Source organism: Misgurnus anguillicaudatus, chromosome 14 (assembly GCF_027580225.2).
Source record: "Misgurnus anguillicaudatus chromosome 14, ASM2758022v2, whole genome shotgun sequence".
Lineage (NCBI taxonomy): Eukaryota > Metazoa > Chordata > Actinopteri > Cypriniformes > Cobitidae > Misgurnus > Misgurnus anguillicaudatus.
The window spans coordinates 21,828,247-21,855,539 of NC_073350.2; the positions used below are offsets into that span (position 1 = coordinate 21,828,247).

Consider the following 27,293-nt stretch of genomic DNA (forward strand, 5'->3'; position numbering starts at 1 on the left):
GGCCCGAGGTGTGAGGACCCTATTGTTCTTCAATTCGTTTTTATGTTTGGTTATTTTTATAATGAATATAAATCTTTCTAGTTGCTAAGCTCTAGAGTATTTTACTATTTTATTTATTTAATATTTGTAGACATTTTTACCCTTCATGTTTGATTTTACCTGGTAATTCTAACCTTTTTATTTTTAATATTCGCCATAACTGTTGCCCTCAAAGCTGAATTTCATAGCAAAACATTTACTACGTCTGATGAAGATTCAATATTTAACACGTCGTCATACCATTAAAATTTGGTAGGCCTACCCTTAAAATGAAAGCATATCGTATGCATACCCAGACTACTGTGTGAGTACAGTAGATAAGACATTACCTGATATCTAAAAGATCACCTCACGGTGGCGATAAGTCGTGTGTACACGAGTTTTCTGAGCGTGGGTGTGTAGCCCTCATAACCCCGCCCACATATACGTCCAAATATCCCCGCCCCTATAATGACATCAAAACACGGCTGGCAGAGACTGCGAACAGAGAAAAACGTGCCGACGACGATCCACACCATCCGTCTCTTTTCACTTAAATCTTTCCGTCAGGGATTTTTTTTAAATCAAATTCTTCATTCTTCCCCAAGACTGATTGGTGAGTTAAATGTATAATAATTTGATTGCGTCTGTACAAATTGTTGTAAAGAGACGATCGGAACTGACGGAGATAATATAATTATGGATGATAGTGTTGCTTGTCTGTTCCATACCAATGTTACTGCATTTTAAACGTTTTCGTGCTTTTAAAGATGTATATGACAATTAATTTGAGCAATCTCAGCAAGACCGAAAAGAAAAAAGCACGTACCTTTAATTTATTTTAGATCGTTTTGTCCTCTTCTCACACACTATATTACGACGATTTAGATAATTTCACCCAAAATATAAACTTTATGTCTAATTAACTTTTATATATATGGATTCAGTGCATTTTCGCCTATACATTACTGGAAATGTTTCATAGTTTTCATAGCTGCCTCTTCCACCATAAAGAGGGCCAGCTGCACCTACAGTACGTTAAGTCTTTTGCATATGCTTTGTCTGAAGTATATATAATACAGTATAGCAATCGTGAAAAGATGACAAAGTTTGTTTGACGTGTGTTCGATTGTGTGATTTAATTACTCAAATGATTTACTTTGAACTTAACAAGTCCTCTTTCTTTTAATATTTCTATCTACAAAACCTTTATACTCCATTAATACGCACTTGTTATAAGATGTGTATATATCACACACGAACATTTATGTATTTTTAGTTAGTTACGGTTCTATACGGCACAACTTCCGGAATGACAGGAATGACATTGTCCTCGGTCACCTGCGCATGGGAAGGTCGCAGTAACTGATGATGTGGAGTCCATGTGCTCGCAGGTGTGCTACCTGACGTGCTCACACCGCGTGGCAGTTCACTATACACTGTTGACACAACAAACAAAAATACTAACCTGTAGATGGTATCAACACATGGCTCCACAGATTCGTTGGTATCCTTTTATTGAAATCTGTTTACCTACATACAACCGTCATGTACTAGCTGACTATTTCTTAGTGCATATATTTATCATAAAAACAAAGCATAAATTGTCTTATGCTGTTGTTTGATCAGCACTTGTTTGTGTTGAATCCCAGTTAAAGTTTCCTCTTCCCCCTGGTAAACAAACAGGCACTGCAGTGCACATAGGAAATTGTGTTGCTGTGCTTCTAGTTAATGAGTACATAGTAAACTGCCCTTAAGGATCTTCGATTACCTTCGGAAACACAGACGTCTCTGTTCACCTGTATTTTGTTGTCTTTGGAAAGTTTTTTTTTATGTTCAGTCAGTATTTTTTCTTTTGCTAAAATTTTCTTCCAAATAATCCTTAAGCCCTTCATACATTTTAATGGAGAAAAGGACTGTCTGTTCCAGCAAAACACAAGTGAGGAAATTCTGGGACTTCTGGGAATAGCAAGCTTTAATTAAGCAATGCTTCAGTTCAATTTACTGTTCTATTTCAATAACCGTGCATATCAGAGCTTTAAAATAGCACAAGTGCCATTGGGCATAACCCATAGTGTTTAGCAGAGATAATTGGAAGACCGTACTAGTGTTAGCTAAGTTTGCAGTCTGACTTGTCCGTAAAAGATGATGCATATATATCGAACTGTACCCTAAAAGCATTCCCTGTGCAAAGGAATTATCCTATGCAATATAAGCCTGACCTTACTTTTCAGTCCCCAGAACAATATGTGCACCAACGGCAGATGAAGAAGATCAAGGAATAGCAGGTATCAGACTGTTATTTGTGATGTAGACAGATTCCAGGCTGCGCGTCCAGACACTGCAGAGACTAAAATCTTAGAGATTGTAGAGCTCTATAAAGCAAAAGGGAACCGTTTGATCCTCTCGGCTCTGTTCGAATTCAGGCATAATTTAGCATCTGACCTAGGTATGATATATTAGATTTTTCTAATCTATATTTGTTTAATGTAAGACCCTTTATTAACAAAACTCTCTAAAACCTTTCCAAAATGTATCATTGTATTACCATTGATAATGGTATTGCTATGGTCCCATGTATGAAAAACTATAATAAAACAATGGTACTGTTTTGCCTTAACTATACTGTAGCTGTACACTTCCAATTAAATAAGATTTTGTTAGGTTAGACAGGCAGACATTTAATTCAAGATCTTAAAGACCTAATTGTTTATTTAAAAAACAATAACAGCACACAAAGCTGCTTGTTTGCATATTGTAATGGTAAACGGCAAATTGAAAATTTGACACACTGATGTGTTTGCAAAGTGTTTATTTAAATGCAGTCTAACTGTGGGTTCACACCAGACGCGAGTTCAACGATTTACGCGAGTAGATTACATATGTATTGCGTTACACTGTCAGTTAAGGAGCGCCATCTGATACAGTCTCATTTATACAGGCGCTGCAGCTCCCCTTGTGTTTTTTTGAGAGATGTGCAATCATTGTGGTGATCTGAAATCATCGCGATGAGATCCAACAATCGTGATGAGATGATTATTTAATCATTGTGACAGCCCTACTTAAGGGTATTTTTTCTTTTGCACAGCTCTTTCTTCATGCTTTTACCTTTATTATAGCGAGATGCCCTAAAAACTATTTTTTGCAAAGGTGTTAGCATAACCATCGGAAGAGATTATTTATGAGTTCCCTGTGACCTTAATTTGTGGATTCTGTTGTCACCACAAGGGCTTGTTTTGTATTTTCAGACGTGGGAATCATTAATCAGTCTACACCTATAGCAGAGCTTCGTGGTGCTTTATTAATGCTGAACTTCTATGGCTTTGGATTGTGTAGTAATATGCTCAATTTATAATATAACTTTAACTAAAAAGCATACTATTAACGCAATTTACACAACTGGTCCACACCCAGTAGTATCTGCTGGAATATAAAAAAAGCACATTTTATCAATGCCACCTTGTCAAACCACTTGAAGTCCCAAACATGTGTCTTTGGTTTTGTGCTGTGTTTTTGTTACCCCCCCCCCAAACTTCTCTTTTATTTTCACTTGGACAGCTGTGGTTCAGCTTGATGGCTCAGTATCAGACAGGCCTGCTGAGATGTCTCAAGCAATTCCATCAAAATAATCATCAGATTTCACACTGATCTACCACTTTCTCAGATCACAATACTGACTCTCATTTTTCAAATCACATATCCTATTGTTGAGTGCTTATGAGGGTTTTATATGCAGTTTGCACTGGTTCACTTAGGACAAAAACATATCACAATCCTATTGTTAGCATAAGTTCTACTTCCAAAACGTCTCGCATATGCCTGAATTATACAGATGATGGTCTTTAGCTTTGTATTATTATGTCTGTGGTATAAATAACTGGCAGACAGAGTTCAAATGTGTATGATGCATTTAGACACTTAAATTGAGATGTGCATTGTTGGTATAGCGACCCGAGGCTTAATTGATAGATGCTGTTCCCAATCCACTTATTAGCTAATCAATGCTGTCCATCAAAACCTCTCTTAATAGCTGTCACATGTTGACACTTGACTCTTCTAAGTACTTCAAGTGTTAAACAGCATATTTACAATATAAACCAGCCAATCGGATAATTTTTCAGGAATGCTACTGCCACACAAAATGGATTGTGAATAGTACTTCATATTGATGGATATTAGGTCAAGGTCAAAAGTATGGACACCCCTTGTATTCATTTTACACTCAAAAATACTGGGTTGTTTAAACCGATTGTTATGGACGTATCCAACTGTTGGATTTAAAGATACAATTTGTAAAATGCGCCGAAAGATGGCGCCAGATCAAACAAAAACAATGATGTTGTTTACTGACGCTCTGAAGCAGCGTGGAATTATGGGATTTGTAGTCTTTAACTTTTGCCATATCAGACGAGAACGAGAAATCACGTTGACGGATAAGGTAATCAAGTCTAATAAATGTTGCGTTTGATGACATCGTTTATTTCATTATGTAAGTTTATATGTGATGTTCAAAACGAAATTGTAAGTCTTATTGATATTACAGTATTAGTCCAAATTCGATGGTAAACACAGCTCAGAATTAAGTTTTCAACTTACAATCTACAATGATTTTTCACATAATGTATTGACAGTACAAATCTTATTGTGAAGTGTCTTAAAATGACCATTTATATTGCTGTACAATACCTTTTGATGTGCATATCCTCCGCGGGAAGACGCGCTGATTACACTAATGTTGTCATCAATATAATAGCATACGTTTTTTGAAGGGTTACGAATCAAAACAACTCACCCATCGCGTAAAACACAAGCAGGATCAGAATCTCGGTCTAGTTAAATGTTGTCGTGAAGCTCTCTCTATCCAAATAATGCAACACCAAATTGATCCTCCCTCGTTTTGTTCCACACTCTTCTTGGGTCGTTTGGTTGGCCCGTACGCTTACAGGAGCTGACACAACCAGCGGCAGACGGTACAGAGATATCCATAAGTCCATAAGCAAGCGCATAGTTCCGCATTTGTCCACAACACTGGCTGCGTCCGAAAACTCAAGGCAGTGAGGACTGTGAGGATTTGTGGCCTCGCTGCCTCATGAGGACATGACTTCGGACTCGGAGGCCTGAAGGCCGCTCAGAGAAAGGCTTTCCGACGCACTTCAAAGGCAGCGTGTTTGAAATATAAACAGAGAGCGCGCCTTTGTGATAACTAATCACATATTTGAAAACTACAATACTAATTTCTCGCTAGAAATGAAATTAAAATGCTTAAAAAGTGAAAATATATGTTTATTTTCACTAAATTTATGCTCCAGCCGCTTCCTTGTCCGCCATTTAATTTTTTCGAGCTCGACCAGTGTTCTCATGTGGGTTACGTCAGTAAAGGCGGTGACAAAGGGTCACATGGATATTAACCTCATTGACAGGAGACTGCAATGCCCCGTGTCAATGTTTTGAAGGGAAATTTTCTCACGATTTACAAGTAGTTGAAAACATTACAGATATTGATAGTAATCAGCTGGACAAAATATATAACACTGGCCTAGTGGTTTTTGGACATTTTATTGCAAATATCTTACAAATTGTACCTTTAAATGAACCTATGCAGGGTTTTTTCAACCCAAAATGCTGGGTTGTTTCACCCAATGATTCAAATATGGACATTTGTGTTTTAATTTAATCCAGCATCTGGGTTTGTCTATACCATGGATAAAACAACCCAACATTTGTATTTTCATTAGTTGGCAATTCTCAGTACTACGGCATAGAGTAATATTCTTTAATTACATTTTTACAGTTATAGATTTGGCAGATGCTTTTATCCAAAGCAACTTACAGTGCATTACAAGGTATGCATTTTTATCAGTATGTGTGTTCCCTGGGTTTAAACCCATGACCTTTTGCGCTGCTAATGCCATGCTCTACCAAAATTCCAATTTTGGAGAATTGCATGCTTCCAAATTGTTTATAAAGAGATTTTCTCCTTTAAGCGCATGATAATGCCCCTGAGCACAAAGTGAAGACTTTAATGTGCTCAACTGGCTTGCACCAGTGTGGGTGTCATTTCCATACATTATAGATTTAGGCAAGTGTTAAGGTGTAAGAAAGCTTGTACAGAAAGTCAGGCCAGTTCTTTCAGCCATGTGGGATTTCCCTTTAGACTCAGTGTGTGTGCGTATGCAGGTTCTCTTCCACTGGGCGTCGGCTCCATGTGTCACGTTTGGATTGTATTTACGGGTCTGCGAGATGTAGGAGGAAGTCATTTAACTTGTTCACATCTTGTCTGGACACTGGTAATTTATTTCTGTCATTTATCAAAGCAGGTTAGTTTGTTAACACCATCTAATCCTAGGTGCTCTGCATCCATTGTGACTGGGTGATCTGGCGCTCTTGTGAGCAAACTGCTTGTAGATCATTGATTATCTATTTTTATACCACAGTGGCTGTTGAAAGCTTTATTCTGATTTGATGAGAAATGTTCCATGGGTATGCATTATTTTTCAATAAACGCACACCTGACGTGTCAATTGTTTCAAAATAACCACCAGAGCAATGTCTGTGGTTACCGTGGTATAAGCGGAATAATTAACTCCGGTCCTAACACTGTCGTGCCGCATTTTCACCTTGAGTGTGCATTATTTCCATATAATTCAGCGACCTGTCGTCAATTATTCCTTAAACTACAGGGATGTTAAATGCTTCATTCTCATTGGTTGAAAAATGTTCTACGGGTGTGCTTTATTTTTCAGGAAACGCACAAATATGAATTAGTTCCAGGTCTGTCGACCGCTCTACAGTTCCATATTGGCAAGTTTGACTAAAATAACAGATTTATTTAATTTCAACAAATAAAACAAAAATATATTTGTGGTTGCGAAAGAAATACATTGAAAATAATAAATTGTATTCTTAAATAAAGCCCTTTATTTTTTTATTTTTTTTACATAAAACATGTCTTGTTTGCTTCATGCTGTGGTAACCATGGTATAAGTAGAATAATTGACTCCGATCCATTGATTTATTCCAAAATAATGCACACCCGTGGTGTAACCCCACCTCGATGTAGAGATATACAGATATATCTGTTTCGCGATATTTATGCATTTTCCCATTATCGGGTATCGGTTTTGTAAAATCGGGTTAACCGATAAACGCTGCCATCTTGAGGGCATATTGAGAATTTTTCTAATTCTAGTTCACTACTTCGGTGTAGGGATGTAACGATTAATCGTGTGTCCCATTAAAAATGCCTGTCTGAAATCGATTCTGAATCGCAGGCTGTGATTATGTGATTCATGCACAGCTTGTGCGTGTACTACGGCATTTGGTCAGTAGGTAGTCCTTATCAATCTAAAATCATTATGAGTCGTTTATAACGTGCATTTAAAAAAGCAACACTCGTTAAACAAAATCATTCAAAATATTCGTTATTATCATGAAAATACCTGAAACTATTTGAAGAACAGCGATATAAATATTCCTGTAGACATTTCCTGGATGGCGTTTGTAATACTACTTATTCTGTGGCACAAAGGAATTTTCTGCACGAGAGCGCCCCCTGGCTTTGGGATGTGCTGGGATTTCACCGTAATTTATTAAAATTAATTTATTGAGAAAACACGCATTTACACGGTTAATCGTTACACCCCTACTTGGGTTTGCATTATTTTCGAATAATTCAACATGCCATTATCAATTATTCCTTACTTACATACTCTCTAGTTTGTAAGTAAACTTTTTGTGCAGTTTTCATGCATTTAAAAAATGTATGTGACCTATGGAAGATACACCAAACTAAAGAACTGTCTGCTTTTTTGAGGGCTTAAATCCTTGTGCTTTTAGTACTTCCAGAAGCGTTACCAATAATTTATTTGTATGCTCTTTAAAGCTTCTCCGAATATCATGCCAAGCATAATATAAACACCAAAGTACACCATCTGCAGAAACAGATGCATTCTGTGATAGGATTGCATCTAAATAGCTTTTAATGTCACAAACGATGTCGTCTAATAAACAAGATCCCGCATCTTATTTGCCGAACACCCACAGTCCACTTTACCCAGATGCTAAAGTTGCTGAAAAAGCGCAGTCTTTTAGTCATCAAAGACAGTATTTTTTTATGGCATGCTATGTAAATTAGCCTTGCTGTCATTTTTGCCTTGTTCACAAGTGCAATTAACATTACGCTATTACTGCCCATAGAAAGCTGGCAGTAAACTGAATTTTACTCACATTCGTGTACAGTTTTATTGATCAAAGCAGCTGTAATTCATCAGTTGATGTAGACCGGTGTTATAACCGGGCATACATCCAGATGTGTGACTTTTTAGCATTTTAAAATTTCATTTTTTGAATTGCGTTTGTAGATGGAAGCCATGGTAATGCTTTTAGTGATGATGTCATCAAAAATAAGTCCTGAATCAATACAGCGAATGGCTTTCTGATCTTATAATGCTAAATAATGTGACCCTTCAGGAGTTATGCACTTCACCGAATGCATTCAAGGTTTCTGCCCTGCCATAGTCTGATTTATAAAACAAATTAAATATAATTATGAATGGTGTGAGCATGAGAGAATGAAAAGGAGATTTGTGAGAATGCTTCCAGTAAAAAGTCAGCCATAACAAAAATCCTTATGTGCTCTTGTGTTTGTGAGCTAATGTTTGAAATGGCTTTATGTGTAAGGCAAAGACTGAGTGTGATGGATGTAGCACTATGATGCAGTGGCAGTTTGCGTCACACAGGGCGTCCCTATACCCTTAGTGCATGAAAAGATAAATGGAAATCCTTATTTGGCAGACAGCCTAGCTTTAGTGTATTGGCTGTGCTCTCTGCTACCACAAGTGCTTTACTATTAAGATGTGCACATCACCCATCACGAATCAAGGGGTTTCCCTAAATTTATTCTGTGATAGAGGGAGTAGTCTTACAGTCGAATGCATCACCAACAATCCGTTTTATGACCCTCTGATTCATATTGCAGCTCATCAGTCTGTTCAGCTCTATTCTGATTGGTTGTCTTTGCACTGAATGCGTTTTAGGATTAAATAACCACTGCAATTGGGTTTGGTTTTGATTACATTCATAGACACCGAAGTCATACAGTCCCACAGTTTTCCATATAGCTCCCATTTTCCCCATGATGTAAGTGGGTGGGGACTGAGAGGAAGTGGTTGGCCTGGTTTATATTCAATGCATGAGCATGCATGTAAGTGGTCTGTGCTGCATGTCGGGCTAGTAAGAATGACCTTCTGCATTAAAAAGGTTGTAGAGTCAATGATTTACAGCACATGATGGTGTGTCATATAAACCATTGATGCCATTGGTTGGTTCAAGGTTGCTTTTACAAAGCATTTGTAGTCATGGTCAACTTAAAAATGAAGCTTTAATCCACTAATAAACCCCAAAAGCAGGAATGAGGACCACAGACTTATTTGTGTTTTCATTTATGGTGGATTAAGGTTTAGTTTCATTGTCTTGAAGAAAATGCTTTTCCGCATGCAAATAAGGATGCTGTAAGCCGGATTCTATAGCTTTTTTACTCTTACTCTTTTTAATGAGGGAAAAACCACAAAATGAAAGATATTTTCCCTGTAATTCCCTTACTACCAGTTGTCTCTGGGGTTAGGTCGAGAGGAATAATCAGTGTTTTGGACTGAAGTATCCTTGACATTGAGAAACACTTTGAATGTCAGTATGGGAAAGAAAGGTGATTTAAGCAATTTTGAGCGTGGCATGGTTGTTGGTGCTAGACGCGTTTGAATATTTCATTATCTGCTCAGTTACTGGGATTTGCACAACCATTTCTAGGGTTTACAAAGAATGGTGTGAAAAGGGAAATTTTTTTTTTGGTACACTTAAGGCCCCTTAGTGCCAATTGGGCATCGTTTAAATGCCACGGCCTACCTGAGCATTGTTTCTGACCATGTCCACCCCTTTACAACCATGTACCCATCCTCTGATGGCTACTTTCAGCAGGATAATGCATCATGTCACAAAGCTCGAATCATTTCAAATTGGTTTCTTGAACATGACAATGAGTTCACTGTACTAAAATGGCCCCCACAGTCACCAGATCTCAACCCAATAAAGCAACTTTGGGATGTGGTGGAACGGGAGCTTTGTGACTTGGATGTGCATCCCACAAATCTCCATCAACTACAAGATGCTATCCTATCAATATGGGCCAACATTTCTAAAGAATGCTTTCAGCATCTTGTTGAATCAATGCCATGTATAATTAATGCAGTTCTGAAGGCGAAAGGGGGTCAAACACAGTATTAGTATGGTGTTCCTAATAATCCTTTAGGTGAGTGTATCTTCAAGGTGAAAAGGAGAGGTGAGGAGAATAGTGGGCGTAGTTTGTGATTTCATCAATCATTCAGTGTTTGTCGCAAGCATGCATCTTCTTCTTGCATTATTTCAATATATGCAAGCATGCTCCTCTTTATTGCATTTGTGAGCGCCTGAGTTGTGAGTACTGTTAATGTGGTCGGCCATCCGTGTGTAAAACTATGTAAATTTTTTTACTTATTTTTCAGGAATGCTACGGCAACAAAATTGATTGCGAATAGTACTTCAGTAATATTAATAAAGTGTTTTTTTTAATCTGATATGAAGGGGGAGTCCCCATAAGAGCAAGGTTGTCTATTTACGTGTCTGCTGAGGAGCTCCCTAAACTTTACATTGACATTGATACACAGAGCATTACAAGACAGTGAATATGTTTCCAGCTGTATCATTTTAAACGGGTTTCTTTTAAAGTTTTTGTAGCTGTGTAGATGAACGTTTCGCAAAAAACGAGGAAGAAACATTTTACATGAGTCATCTTTTCAGAAAGCATTGTTATGCAATACCCATGGGAAGACGTTGGATTAGGATTTGCTTCTGTGGAATATTAATAGATTTTACATCTATAGTCAAAGACCTGGTGTGAAGAATCGAATGGAAATGTGGTAATGTTTCAGTCTTCATTACTCTGTCCCTTTGGGAACCATCACTGAAAATAAACATGATAGGCTCTTTTTGTCTCTATGGCAACAGTTTCACACTCCACTGAATGCACTACTGGAGTGGATGGAGAATGAGCATGACATTGACTGCAATCGGTAGTTTGGTTAGGAAGTAAACTCGGGCTAGTGAAGCAAATCTGATTATGCAAATATCAAACCTTGCGATTTATTTTGACAGAGTAGCGTGTTTAAGTGAATCTGCTTGATAATTTTAACCTGACCCCTTCAGCTCTGTGTTGAGATTACATAGACGTCAGGATTGCAGTTTGGCCTTTGCACTCGGCCCAGATTATTTGACAGTAAGTGGGAGTGGTGGGCAGTAACACATCTGTACAACATCCTGAACAGTTGTTTTCTCTTTTGGGCGTCACTCGAAGTCTAAATATTATTTCTACTAAGATTGTGGATGAGCTTTTAAAGGGATAGTTCACCCAAAAATGAAAATTCTCTCATTATTTACTTGCACTCATATTGTTACAAACCTGTATACATTTCTTACTTTCTTTCTTTTTTATAAACGCAAAGGAAGATATTTTAAGGAATGTTTGTAACCAAACTGACCATGAGCCCCATTTACTTTTAATAGTAGGAAAAATACTATGTAAGTGAATGGGGCTCATTAATGGTTACAAACATTTCTCAAAATATCTTCCTTCGTGTTTATCAGAAAAAAAGAAATTTATACAGATTTGTAACAACACAAGAGTAAATAAATAATGAGAGAATTTTCATGTTTTAGGTGAACTATCCCTTTCATCTGTTCATATGTTCTTTTTGTTTTTTACTTATATCAACAGCAAAATAAAACAAGCCTACAAGAAAATGTTACAATTATAAGGCTTTGGTCAGAAACTTGAAAAACTTTGAAACAGGAAGCTTAAAAAGGGAATTTAAAGGTGCAGTGTGTAATTTTTAGAAGGATCTCTTGACAGAAATGCAAAATAATATACAAAACTATATGATCAGGGGTGTATAATAAAGACCTTTCATAATGAACCGTTATGTTTTTATTACCTTAGAATGAGATGTTTTATCTACATACAACAAGGGTCCCCTTACATGTTTCTACAGAAGCCCTTAACGGATTAACTTTTTTTACTAAGTTGTCTCCGACGATGACATGTTTGTGCGGTGGTGGCTAACGTAGCTTCTCTATGCGTTTCAAAAGCGAGGAGTGAGCAGTGGAATTAGCTGTTGGTTGCAATGCGCAACCTCACCACTAGATGCCACAAAAATTTACACACTGCACCTTTAATAATCTGTTCAATAGCAGTTAATGTACATTTTTACTAATTCTAGTTCACAGCTCTGTAATATTTCTTCAGACATTGATCTTGTAAGTGCAATTTCTGTAAAAGTATTATTGTTATTACGTTATAACACGATTCGTTATTAAAAAATCATGAAAGAAAAATAATGATTTTTTATTACAAGTCAAAAGTGGTTGTCATAATGCTGGTCTTGTTACAATCAAAGTAACCAGTCACATTTGGGCCGCCCCAAGGTCATGAGGGTTGAATGGCTGTGGCAGCATACAGATAAGACCAGCGGAAGAGGTTTAAGCCTCATCAGCATTTTATTCCACCAAACATGGGGTCAGCAGATCTCTATAGACCCCTCTTACAAATGTCAAACTGTCATTGCATCAGTTTGGTTATTTTGGTGACTTTGTAAAGCAACCAGTAAAATTTGAAACACAAGTATTTCCTGTCTGTCTAACCTTGTGTAGACACTGAGGAAACTATAAGCCAGGATTTAATTTTTATAGTCTCTCATTTGCATTCTGGGCAAATGGAGACTCCAATAAAAAAGACTCAAGCGAGGAGATTTTTGCATGCCCATGTATAAATACAGGGTTTCCCAAAGGTGACTTTCTGATCCACTAAACTAATTTGGAACATTCTTCAGAATGTTAATCAAGTGGAACGGGCCAGAATCGTGCAACATTTAGATATTAGATAAAGACTTTTATTATAACTGCCCTGTTCCCAAGGCAACTGAAAAAAAGATTTTAGTGTCGACATTGCCTAAAGCATTTTGGTTTTATTACTATTTACAGAGAATTTGCAACTGAAGACTGTTATGCGGCATTGTTTAATATCAGCTTGGCTGGTTATTTAAAAATGAAGGACACTTTATTCATGTTTAAAAATAAATGAGACACCTTTTAGCCCACAACATCAAAGACAAAGTAGTTGTTTCAAAGTAGGAAAATAGATTTTTTCACTAGGTTTGTTTCATTATAATTAATCGGCAGAGTCAACCTCTTAAAGTAGACACATCGTTTTCCATGTTTAAGGGCTATAATTGGGTCCACAGTGCTTCTATCAACCTAGAAAATGTTAATAAGATCAACCCAGTAACTTAGTTTTGGTAGACCATTCTCTACAAGCATGTGAAAAAATAAGTCACTGAAATGTGTCTCCCTGTGATGTCAGAAGTTGAAAGTCCCACCCCTTAATCTGCACTATCCAACCACAGCACTGCCATTTAGTGCAGAAATCAGCTCATTTGCCATTAAAAGGGACACACCCAAAATGACACATTTTTGCTCACACCTACAAAGTGGCAATTTTAATATGCTATAATAAATTATCTATGGGGTATTTTGAGCTAAAACTTCACATACCTACTCTGGGGACACCGAAGCTTTATTTTACATCTTCAAAAAGTCTTATGCAATGTCCCCTTTAAAGGGATAGTTCACCCAAAATTCAAAATTGTCACCTCATCCTTATGTGGTTCTAAACCTGTATGAGTTTCTTTAATTCTGCCAAACACAGGAAATAACTATACGTACGTATGCTTATATTTGCATACATAATTATTATCACTGTATTATAATAAAGCTTAAACTAGTATTTTCCTAATAGCATAATAAAAAAGGCTCTATATTAACTTATGTGATGTCTCTATGAAAAAGTATTGGTGTTTCATGCATGTGTTTTTCTCTTTACAGTAAACAGACACAGTGATGGATGAGCTACAAGACGTTCAGCTGACTGAGATCAAGCCTCTGCTGACCTACAAGGTGAGATAAAAATACTGTCTTGCTCAGACACAAACACGTACAGTACTTTGTGTATTATTTGCATACACATTTGAGCCATACAAGCACACAATATACGGTAACTTCTGTTTTTGCATGTATACATAAATAAATGGAGTGGGTTTATAAAGTATACAAAGTCTATAAACCGAGCTTATTACTTATTTAACACATAATGCACAGTGATGGTCATGCACTCATGAAAATCCTCTTACACCCCACGTAAGAGATCTCTGTGATTCACTGTATATGAATCAAGCCACCTCTCTGCCACCGTCTTCACTTCATCTGAACCATTCATGCAAGAGAGAACAAATGCAGGTTGAAATTGGAAAGGAAATGGATGAGATGGTGGAATATTAGTGGAATAGGATGAAAAATGAAGAGAAAAATGGGAACGAAGGAAATGGAAGAGGGAAAACAGGCAGGCGAAATAGGTTGAGAAGAAAAAACACTTCACAAGAAAGCTATTTCTGTCTGCTGTAGCATAATCATTATTTTCTTCTCCAGCCTCTGATGTAGGCACAGGAAATTTATATCACTGCTATACTGGAGTTCCTCAGTTTAAACCAAACAGAACCCATACAAAAAGCACTGAAATGTACCCATAAATGTAGATTCAAAGGCAATGTTAAAGAATAAGGTGCTTTATTGGGCTTGTGGGGATAAGTAAATGCTTAAATTAAAAACGTATTTCTTTCAGACAGAACAACTGGAATATAAACTAGTCAACATTTGAAGTAGATCAAAATAAAAGTTTACATAAAATCAGTGGCAGCTGGTGACTGCTCATCCGAAGGGCGCAAATTCAAAATAAGTGTCGTGCGTTGCTTGCGTTTTCAAAATATGTGTTTGTTGCATCATGTGAACCATGTGCATCACGTGTTTTGTCAAAATAATTGCCTGCTGCACACGCGTCAAAACCGTTTATGAACGCTCACGTTCACAAAATACACGCAAGACACTCCCTTAAAAGTAAACTCTTATTACACATGAGATTATGCGAGTATCTGGCAAACGTGAGCGTCTCTTTTATCATAAACCCTTTAGACGCATCTGCAGCAGGCACTTATTTTGACAAGACACGTGATGCACATACTCACACTCGACAGGCAGAACACATATTTTGAAATAAGGAACCACACACATGACGGGCTATGTACATATTGTGACGAACTTCGCATCGAGCACCCACGAAAAAAGAAGTCACCGGCCGCCACTGCATAAAACCAATCCTTAATACCCGATCTTGTTTTAGGACAACTTTGAACTTATTGATCCACTTTAAATGTTGACTAGTACAGTTGGTTTATAGTACATTTATGGTGTTTTCCCATCACTTTGGGCTGTCGTAGTTTTGCAGGAGTAGTGTAACAGTTCTTCATAAAACATACATCTAATAGAAAAAGTAAAAGCCTACTGGTTTGATTTGGGAAATAAATTAATTTTTGATCAACTGGAAATGCTCACCGACCTCTCACTCCATCTAGTGGCTCCCAAATAAAGAGCAGCATGGGGAAGAAAAATTTATTTGATCAATATTTAAGTTTGACAGACATTAGTACTGTTTGTAAATTGGTGAATAATCAATAATTTGTCTCTTTTTCCTACAGAGAAACTTCCAAGACTTTGACTGTCAGGTAAGACTTCAAGATTTATTCTACAAATATTTCATTAGTGAAGATGGTAATGAGTTGTTTTTAGATTCTCATTGGGGGTTTGCCTGTGCTAAAACAGACTGGTGGTGTGATGTAGGTATTTTGGAGAGTTTAACCATTAAATTTAATATCAAAAGATGTTATTTCCACAGCACTGTCTTATAGGGCTACATCACTATACAGTATCACGTGGTATATTCAAGAAAATATCATATATGAAAAATTTGGTGATTTAATGCAATATGTGGTGTGATGCGATAATGCTTTAAGTTTGTAAAATCTATTTAAATTATATAAAAATATATTTTAAAAACCGACAACTATATAACCAACATGTGTTTCAAATTTTTTCTGGAAAAAGAAAACATCACTCTCTGTCTCCTCTTTCTCTGCTATCTGCATCGACGTAAATTTATTTATAACTTAAAAATATAAAAAAATCATTCCATTAAAAATCTGTTACTGCACCTTTGCTATATTTCTGTAATTTTGATAGTCTTACTTATTGTAGCAGTCAATGGTTTATTTTAGTCTCTCTAGCAATGACGTAAAAGTCCTTGGTGAATCACATCTTCCTTTTCAGTGCTGTAGTCCCGATGAGCTAAAAATAGCTCCTGCAGCTGGTAAAGTGAGCATGCCCAGACTCCAGTATGACCTGGTCTACATTATATAGTGACTTTAGTAGTCCTTGCTCAGCAGGCCGTCGTGCACAAACCCGCACAAACTGCGTATTAATGAGATGATGGGCCGACACCAAACCAGCCAATCTGTTTAAGCACAATGTGTGCTGCAGAATAATGGATAAGTGTATGTGAGAATACAGAATAGGTTTAGAGTGTGACTGCTCTCTGGTGGAGAAGAGAGTCAGTGCAATTCAGCCATTTATCATAGTCAAATCTATTGCCAGTTGTTTTAAAAACATAAATAGTTTGTTGTTGTTTATAGACCGTGATTAAATAGCCTGCGCATACATTTAGGAAGTGGTGCTGTTCCCCAGTGGTTCTAACGTGTTAGCAACTCAGAAAGTTTATTAAAATGGTTTCCCAGCATCATAATGTCTGGTTGTTGCGTTTGGTTGCACTGATATAATATACTAATATACCTATATATGAAGAGTTTGGTTCCAAAACGCAATAAATCCATTTTGACAAATTTAGGTAAAAACGTGTTTTCTATACCAAGAAAGTGACAGGATGAAAATCACTATTTTCTGTTACAAACTTTCACACAGCATCTTTAGGTTATAAATACATAAAAAATTCAAATCCATAACTTGATTTTCAAAGATTTATTATAAAAACGAATTCTTTTTTCCACAAAATGCAATAAATCCATGACAGTTTTTTTTATTTCAAAATGCAATAAATCTATTAAATCAATGTATAAAACATTAATCGCATTAACCAAAACACTTACTTTGTTATATTAAGAACACATTGCTGCGGTTATACATGTTTTGGTCCTGCTCGATTTTCGTTGACTTTGAGTAAAATAATGTAAAGTTTTTCATAAGATCCTCTGGGGTCAATGTGTTAGCATGAGAAGCTTGATGCTGTCGGGAGAACAAGCACCCGAGTGCCTCTCGCCGAAATTATTAGATGTTGATGGCTTACGTTTCTTTCCCGTCACAGAAAACCATCACAGGTTTATCAATGCAATTAAAGTATAATTTTGTTTTGTTTGTTGATCATGAAGTACAAAGTAGGTGAGGAAAACTAGGACTCCGTGTACTCAGCGCGCCGCCATTGTTTGTTTACACTGCATAACGGGTGCGCTGTAATTTCAGGAATGGATTTATTGCGTTCTGTAAAAAAGGAGGAGTGGCGTTTGTCGCATTTTGGGAAAAAAGGCAGAAAAGATGACAAAATAACACGGCGGATATTGGATATTATATTTGGCCATCTGCTAACGTCTTCTATCCACTCCACTATAGTATACGGATCTGGTAGATGTGTTGAAAAAGTTGATAAAGTCTACTTTTATAAAAAACTTCCTCTGTCTGTGTTGCTTCACTGCTGATTCTTGCCATACTTCCGTTGCCAAACTGCGCATGCATACGTTGCCATGTCACCATTGTGTACAAACAGTAAAAGGGTCTATATGTTTAGGGGGTAAGAGATAATTGCTGAATAAACCCTGACAGGATCAAGACCCTGATGTAAACTATTGTAACCCTGATGTTTTTGTGCGATTTATTTTAGATTTTTTTATTTATATTGCTTATGTTGTAATGTATGTTTAAGTGGAGAATTATGTTATGTGAGCCCTGTGTTGGAATCATAATTTTTCCTTCAGCTTTTACCCAGAAAGTAGTATTAGTAAAAGCATGTAATGTAGTAGATAGATCCCAACCATCACTTTAAAGTTTCCATGACATGGAAGTAGCGATTGTCTTATTTTCCCTATGGTGATGCATATCCGACTAAACACGGCTTCTGAAATGAGAAAAAAAGTGAGGGCTGGACTTGAATTTGTCCATCAACTGATTGGATCGTTTGGGTTAGGGTCATGTTGCTATTTGCTTTTTTGATTATAATTTATATGTGATTGCCTCAGTCTCTTCTGACTGGGTGGGCCAGCCATCAATCCAAGTCGTGTAGCCTCACGCCTGGTTCTAAGTTGAATACTGCAAGTCATCGGGCAGAGATTACTTCCACCTACAGAGGGCGCCAAAGGCTCAGCATAAGCAATGTGTAGTGTCACAAAGTGACAATAATTTTTTAGATAAAATTCACACTCAGCATATGGACGACATCAGAAGATTCTCAGGATAAAAAATCATTTATGACATTTTTATCCTTGATTATTAGTGGCTATCTAATATACAGAAAATAGTGCCTGAGAAATGTAAATTTAACTGATCTCTGTAAAGAGAGAATTTGTCTCCTTTTCTCTCCTTGTCCTCTATTTGATTCATAATTTGTCGATTGTTTTTTTTTTTTTACTTTTTCATTTCATGAGGAGGCCTGTCTACATTTTGCCCTCTGATCTACACTCAGGCCTGAAGGTCACATTGACCCATCACGCCCTGCAGGGTTTCATTCATTACTCCCATAAATTAGCTTTAAAATCGCTTGTAATGTTGGTTGGACATTTTGGTAAATGGTTCTATTCAGATGTAGTTAATTATTATTATTTTAGTATTGCAACACTTGCCACATCAGCTTTACATGGTAATAATCAGTGTCATGCATTTTAGTCGAACTCCTGATGCATTGCAGTCCACAAATGTTTAATCCCTTTGTGTTGTTTTACGACTTGCACCCTTTCCTGACTCTTGCTTCTCAGATTATGATTGTGTTTGTGTATGGCAGCCCCTGAGGGACATCACAGAAGTCCATTAAATGAAATACAACCTTGTCTTCTGATAAATGAAAGCAAGACAGATCAATAACTTATCAGAGCTCAAGATCTACAGAGAGATTGTTCATATAATACCACACTGTCTCTTTGCAGGGTTACAGACATATAGAAGACGATAAAGTCTTTAATGTGAGCACTATAATAGTGATTATTCAAATAAATGATTACATTGTACATCCAAGGTCACAGGGAATAGCTTTGAGTGCTACAATGTTACTATGGGTATAAATCTGATTTTCTTACACATTAGTTCTTGGCCGGTCGGTCACGAGTCGATGCAATAATGTTGCCGGTCTGACAGAAATGTTGTTTATGGACCTGAGATCAAATACTAAAATGCAAAGATAATATTGTATTTTGAAAGTAGGAGGATTTATTGTTTACATCAAAGATGCATTTTAATTTACTTAAAATGAATGACATTTTGGTTGTTTTTACATAATGAACAATTTTATGTATGCATTTATAGTCATTCAAAGTATCTTTTAAGAATTGCAGCCATATGATGCTTCATATGATGTCTCGGATTGTTTATCAAATCAAATTATTTTGTTATTTCAAATCTCTGTTCGCCTTATCTGCGCATTGCCGTTTTTTCGTACCTTGTCTGAATCTAAAGCAGTAAACTTGTTGACCCCACCCCAAAAAAAATAAAGTGCTGTCATAAGCATCATTCCTTTCTTACCCTCTCTGTCTGATCCACACCTCTTTCACATCTACTTCCCGCCCACCTGACTCTCCCTCATCCAATCAGAGCGAGCCACTTTCACTGCTGCCGTATGCATCAGCAACCACAGCCTCCCCATCACAGACCGCAGTCACTCCTTTCTGCTTCTCACCCTATCTGCATCTTGGCCATCTCTCTCTCTCTTGCTCTCTCTCTCAAAACATACCTCTTTTATTCATCTCTCTCTCCCTCTGCTCTTCACAATCTCTCCTCCCTCTTGGATCTCTGCCTAGCTACTGCACCCACTGTCCCTTTTACTCCATTCCACGTTCTGCTACTCTGTATTTCTCGCCTGGATCTCGGTCTCTCCTCTCTGGAGCTGTCAGTGTCTTTTGCGTGGAAACATGTCAACCGTTCTGGATGTGGAGCACAACGCATGCACTGGTGATGCAGTGGTGAGTGTGTGCTCGTGATTGTTATCACTGACAGCTTTCATAGTGTTGATATCATCATGCAGGGAAATGGTTAAGCTAATCTGTTTGTGTGCAAGGCATCTCGTATGAATATCGTGAATACATTTTGTAGACAACGTGCAAGACTTTCTTGGAGATGCATTTTGTTCTGTGAAAGCTTATCGTTACATGCATTAGTCATGCAAGTCATGCGTTGAGCTTGTTTACCTCGGACAGATTATGGTAGACTGCATGGTTAAAGCATGGCAATGAAAGATCCTTTGCTTAAGCCTGATGTTTATATGCACATAACAATTAAATACAATGCACTACTAATACATAAATAAATAGAAAAATCTATATATGTCTGTATTTAAAAATGGCACCCACCCCCGGTGGCCGTCAGGCAGGCTGGTACTGTAGGTCAAGCAAAGCAAGGACATATGTAGCCAATTAAAGTCACTTTTTTATGAAGCTTTAGTGACAGGGTGTGGTATGGAGAATGTACTATGAATGCATGTAGATGGAGTGTATTTGTGTGTATTATAATGATCAAGTTTGTGCTGTGTAATGGCCCCCATTGCTTGTGCACTGCTGTGATTGATGCTATTAGCTGAAAGAGCAGGGGTGGGGAGGGCATGGACCATATTCATTCACCTTGGCTCAGCCTCCGTTTCCTAAGAGATGTCTTGCTGCTTTTGTGGTTTTGTTTTGGGGTGTTTGTGTACAAGGATGTGACCATATAAAACGGATTGGGGGAGCTAATGTGATCTTTCCATTAAAAACCCTTATAGGATATCCAGTAATGTCAATACAAATCTCTATCTGTGTATATGGTTATTACAGCCTTGTGTGCAGGTTAAAACATTGTGTTTGGGGTCCATCCCAAAAGCCACAAACATTTTGTAGAGGGGTAGCGTTTGATTTTTAGATCTTGAGATAAGTTTGTACATAATCAGGTCTATGCAGAATCAATATGTGCAGAAAATATAAGCTTTAGGTATAGATCCCCTGTCCCATGTTTATTTTACTGTTAAAATTTTGGTAATTATTAGTACCAATTATTAAATTATGCTTTGCTTAACACACTTTACCGCAAATCTATTCTTTCATAAAACCGTAATACAGTAATAGCAAATTAAAGGTCTGCAAAATTTGCCTTGTCCTAAACATGACCCACTAGTGTTTATCGCTTTCGCCTCTTCTGTGCCTCATTTCTATTCAACACCTCTTTCATGACTCCCACAGTCTTTCTAGACCCACATTCACTTTGTGTGTGTGTGTGTGTGTGTGTGTGTGTGTGTGTGTGTGTGTGTGCCTGTCAGGCAAGACTTTTTTAAATGTTACATTTCAATCTCTCCTACTCTCTGGCCTTGATTGTTCATGTCCCAGAGAGCTGAAAACATCCTAACTTGTTCCAATTAAACCTATTATTTTAAGACAGACACTCAACATTTGCTCAAACAGGATTTCTCACTAAAAGCAGGCGTCAGTAAGAAAACCTTCAGTCTTCTGATCTATACTTAAAGGTGCACTGTGTAACTTTTAGAAGGATCTCCTGACAGAAATGTAATGTAATATACATAACTATATTAGCAATGGTGTATAAAGACCTTACATAATGAACTTTATTGTTTTTATTACTTTCAAATGAGCTGTTTTATCTACGTACACCGCGGGTCTCCTTACATCACCTCCATGTTTGTCCTCATTGCGTTTCGAAATGGAAACTGTTTGTAATTTGCCATCTCACCGCTAGAAAAATTACAATTGTAAAGGAACAGTATGTAGGATTGTGGCCAAAACTGGTACTGCAATCCCACAAATGGTGGCCAATACACAGCATGACAACATAAACATCAGTTGAGGGCTGCAACTCCACTTTTTAAATGACAATATCCTGGCCAGACCACTGTTGTGAGTGATATAAGTATTTGAAATGAAAATGATTTCTTAAAGGCACACAAGGCAAGTCTGAGTATTATTTCTCTACTAGCTCCCCCTAGTGTCTGGGAGTAAATGCTTTCTATATCTGAGACTTTACGAGACTGAAGGACACCGGGTCGGATACAGGGAACTTGCAAGTGGGGTATTCTTCCTACAGACGGTAGGGTCTTCATTCGTCATGTAATGAGTCATTTAACCATATACCGACTTACGAAGATCATTTATTAACATAAAAATGCTGGCTTGTGTCCCTTTAATGTCTAGTGACATATCAGGGCTATTTTATGATTAATTGATATGCATTTCTTACATACTGTTCCTTTAATGCCAATACTGATTTACAACACAATTGTCAATTGTGTTGACAATGTATTTCAAACTTGAAGTTTTGAACCATAGTTTGCTACTTGCTCACTGGTCGCAGGTGATAGGAGGAGGGACACTCTCATTCTAAAGAGCATTGGATTGGACAAAAATCTGATGAATAATATTTTGCGTTTGTTTTCTCGAATTAAAAAACTGCAAATGTTTAATTAGATATTTTACTTTAATTATACTTTAAAATGTCATAGTCTTAAAAAGACACACTACTCTATATTACACAACAGCCAATCAAAATTGTGGCACTTCCTTATGTAGAATGATGAGCAGAAATGTCCCTATCGCTCACACAAACCAGCACTCGCCTGCTGCTTGGAGTCGGACCGCGTGACGTCAATATGGACTGAGCATGACGCTGCATCTCCATCTGCTTATGTATACTATAGCTGTGAACAGAAAATCGTTTAGATTTTTAGTTTAATAATGAGGTTAAAGCTGAAGATAAATAAATATGATTCACAATGTTGGTTGTCTTAAGAATGATTTGATTTATCAGCAATGTTTTAGTGAGGCTTTTATCAGCGAGAAAATGGAATACGGTCAAAATTAATGTTTTACAGATTAAAAAACACATATGTTCAATGAGATCTTTTACATTTCTGTCAGTACAATGAAATTTTCCAGCCTTTGTACTTATGTAATTAATTTCTCCCTCAGTAGTTGTTCTTTCTTTCGCTGTTAAAGAATCTTATGCATATGACAGCTCTGTCTTCACTTGGTTTAGGGCATTTGGTTTTACAAGCACTCTTTCCCATCCTCTCTCTCTCACTGCATGAAGGCTGCAGTGTGTCATTCGAGCAGGAAGATGGTAGCGTATTGTAAATTCTGATTGCATAGGACAGCCACTCCCTGTCGATCCGGCAAATATCCATATCTGATGCTTATGTTGAGTTTATCAGAGGAAGTTGTGTCCTGTTAGACTTTGTCTTGAGTATGTATGTGTGCAGTTGATGGCAAGATTAATAACTAAAATATTGCTGCACTAATAGGGCTTTCAAGAGGATGAAGTATAGATTTTGGATTTCTTGCCAAGTTGAATTGGATTGGTGATGACTGAAGCGAAATAAATGGGTTAACGTTTTGTTTATTTGGAGCATCGGAGCAAAGGGGTTTGGATCAGTTTAAATTCGTAAAATCCAACGAATGTAATGTAGGCAATGAATAGGAATAAACCGAATTTGTAGATTGTTATTGTTAAGCATCAAACCTTGATAACTGTGCAGCGGATTAAATAAATTTTGACTTTTTGTTGTGCACCCGTAATGCAACAGTGCTGAATAGTGATTCTAGTCTTCTGCAGCTGCTTGTTCATCCTGCTGGCTAAGATTCCTCTGGATCTTTCTATTGATCCTGCAGTCTCATGGGAGATATCAATTACTACACAAATACATTACTGCTGGAAACAACAGCACCAATACTTTACTCTTCAAACAGATCTGTTACATTACACACACTGGATTATAGTAAATCCTTAAGTATTTCCTGGAATTAAGGTCTTTTTTGTGTGCGTGTGTGTTTGTATACGAAATCTTACTGCCTGTAGTTTGATATTTATGTATTTTTCCCTTTTTTTGTCATTGCAGGAGCATGATATTGAGACTCCGCATGGTATGCTCCATGTGACTATGAGAGGCACTCCCAAAGGCAACTGTCCTGTGATTCTGACCTATCATGACATTGGCCTTAACCGTATGTGAAACTAAATAAATAACAGACACGTTTAGAGATGTGATCATGTCTGTGAAATCCAAGCTAATGTCTCATAATCGAATTGTGGGATTAGGAACATCAAAGTTTGATTTCACTCATTGATTTTAGGTTATGTTTTCACAGAATGTTCTTCACGTGATCTAGGATGCTAATATGTAGAAAATGGTAAATTTACAGACTGGGTTTTCACAGACTTGGTCACAAATGTCCTTCCTCTGACTGTAGTTATTATGCTGATGTTGTTTAATGTGCTTTTAGACAAATCCTGCTTCAACACATTGTTTAACTTTGAGGATATGATGGAGATCACTCAACATTTCGCTGTCGTGCACGTGGACGCCCCTGGCCAGCAGGAGGCAGCACCTCCTTTTCCCACAGGGTGAGTGAGAGCTTCTATCAACCAGTGAACCGCAGAGGCTTGTGACGGTTCAATGGGTTGTATCATTGTGTATATTGATTTGGATCATTCAGGCAGCAAAACAGTGAAAAAAACTTACAAAATGTTGCATTATATGGGCAAATATATTGAGATCCCATAACCTGCCGTAAATTTACTCTGTGTGTGTATGTGTGTCTTTAGGTTCCTGTACCCCACCATGGATGAGCTGGCCGAAATGTTGCCTTCAGTCCTGACTCAGCTCAAGTGAGTAACAGAGTTTGTCGGTCTATTAGTACCGAATTATCTTCCCACATCTCAGTCAATCAGATCTCTGTGTAAACCTATGGTCTGCAGGAATCAGTCTTACAGAAGTACACTTAATGGCTGTTTGTCATTGATTAGATTAAAAATAATAATGACGAAAGATTTTAATTGACGTGTATGTCCTTGTGCAGGATCAACAGTGTGATCGGCATTGGTGTTGGAGCAGGTGCCTACATCTTAAGCCGCTTTGCTGTAAGTTTGTATTTCTTTTTTGACATTTAATAGCATATTTTCAGCAACACACAGCACAATGTTAAAGCTTACATTAACTCATTCGCCGCCAGCCATTTATTGAACATTTGCCCGCCAGCATTTTTTGTGATTTTCACAAAATGCCTTCCAGAAAAATTTTCTTCTAAAAATATATAAACATACAAATATATCAAATGAAAGAACAGACCCTCTGCTTTCAAATAAACAACCAAAACAAAAAAAAAAAAAACGGAAAAAAACATTTCATCCTATCTATATATTTTTTTCTTTGCTTATAAACATAAATATGAGAATTAGTCTTTAATAATACATTTTTTTAGTAAAAAGCTGAAATAATTTCGTTTTTGTGAATGAATTTTGTTAGAGATCAGATTCAGAATGATTATCAAAACATACATGGAGTTTAAAATTTGTAAATAACGTAGTTTTTTCATAAATTGGGTAAGTGCGCCATCTAGCGATAATCACAGTATTGCAGATTAACATGAAAATTGTCAAAGTTGCAGCTATAATGAACCCACTTATTTAAATACTGTTAGTCCAAGCTAAATACAATTTTACATTTCATAAAATAAAGCAGTGTAAATTATATTCTTAATTTCTTTATTTTTGTTTCCTTATTTTCATAAAAAAAACATAAGTGTGTCTGCTGGCGCACCGCGATCCAAAAAGCTTAGTTTTATTAATGATGTTACCCTGAGTGAGAAGTGTTACCAGAAGTGTCATGTGTTTAATGTATTTTTGTTAATGATTAAATGTATTTTAAAAGCATATGGTATCGAAAAAGTATTGTTAGGAACCGGTATCGAAACTGAGGTATCGAAATTGGCACCGGATCAAAAGATTTTAAACAATACCCAGCCCTAGTTTTCTCTTAAAGGTCACATTCTTTCTGATCCCATTTTTAAATGCTAGTTAGTGTGTAATGTTGCTATAAAAGCATAAATAATACCTGTGAAATGATAAAGCTCAAAGTTCTGTGCCAGGCGATATATTTTCTTTAATAGAATTCCCCTTTTAAAGCTTACAGTGAACTGCAGGTTTGGACTACAGCCCTCTACTTCCTGCTTTAATGATGTCACTAGAACAGTTTTTGACTAAACTCCGCCCACAGAAATACGTCAGTCGCCAGCTAAGCTAACGGCAAGCTAAGCTGCTATCGAATCACAACACACTAAACAAACTACACAATCAGAACTCGATACGTATTTCTGAAGGACTTCATAGAACAAGAAGACATCAGCCCGTTTTGAGGGCAGTGATAACAGTGGTATAGAGAGAAGTAAATTGTGTGAAGAATACGGCTTTTTTAAACGTGAAACATGAACACATGTTATATTGTGCGCTGTAAACGCAACCAAAGCTTCAAAAACAGAAAGAACGGGACATTTAATTGATGAGATATCTCGTAAATGGCTGGGAAAGAGTTAATGATTTACATCTATAAAGACGCTTTAATCTGTGTATTTCCAGGGATCGAACCATGAGGCAAATTTTGATGCTCCTAATCTCATAATTAGATGAGACTTTAGCCTAAATTTTACAGGCCAGGTCACAAATGTCTTTTTTATTTTTTTATGGAAGACGACACATTGCATTTTTCTCTATTGCCCTTATTCAGTCATTGCTAGGTGCCCTTTATCATTTCCTGTCATGATCTCAGTATATGCATGTGCATAGACCGGCACGCTGAAAGTTTAATATCACTGACTGTGAGCAGCAGGGGCTCGTGCTGAAAGCAGATGCTGTAAAAGCTTTTCGACAAGGGTGGGCCACCTGCATTCTGCCATGACTGCATGCGTTTTTTTTTAATCAGCCTCCCTGCCATTTCTCTTATAAAAGACAAACCTATTTACTGTGTGCAGATGATTCAGCCTTCCTTGGTAGAGGGGCTGGTTTTGATTAATGTGGACCCCTGTGCTGAAGGCTGGGTGGACTGGGCTGCTTCTAAGGTAAGTAAACCAGAATGATGATTGTTGTTACAATTACTTAAATCACAATTAAACAGCATATTTCTTTAACCTGACATCAACTTTTTGTAATATCTGTTTCTTTCTAGCTCACTGGGTGGACCAGCAATCTAGTGGACATTGTGATGGCTCATCACTTTAGCACCGTAAGTAAAT

The 27,293-nt window shown here is 37.1% G+C and overlaps 1 protein-coding gene across 3 annotated transcripts in view; it reads left to right on the plus strand.

Moving 5' to 3' along the window:
• Positions 1-478: 478 nt before the first annotated feature.
• The window catches only part of ndrg3a (ndrg family member 3a), a 36,429-nt gene continuing 9,614 nt past the window's right edge, over positions 479-27,293 (plus strand). The window contains exons 1-9 of one of the 3 annotated variants that reach the window (XM_055183588.2): positions 479-634; positions 13,984-14,055; positions 15,687-15,713; positions 24,125-24,230; positions 24,510-24,630; positions 24,832-24,894; positions 25,086-25,146; positions 27,033-27,119; positions 27,227-27,283. In XM_055183588.2, coding sequence (XP_055039563.2) covers positions 13,999-14,055; positions 15,687-15,713; positions 24,125-24,230; positions 24,510-24,630; positions 24,832-24,894; positions 25,086-25,146; positions 27,033-27,119; positions 27,227-27,283 — 579 coding nt within the window. In that variant the 5' untranslated portion in view covers positions 479-634; positions 13,984-13,998. Of the gene's footprint in view, positions 635-13,983; positions 14,056-15,686; positions 15,714-19,922; positions 20,217-24,124; positions 24,231-24,509; positions 24,631-24,831; positions 24,895-25,085; positions 25,147-27,032; positions 27,120-27,226; positions 27,284-27,293 lie in introns of those variants that run through there. The other 2 variants (XM_055183590.2, XM_055183589.2) reach the window with 2 other exon arrangements.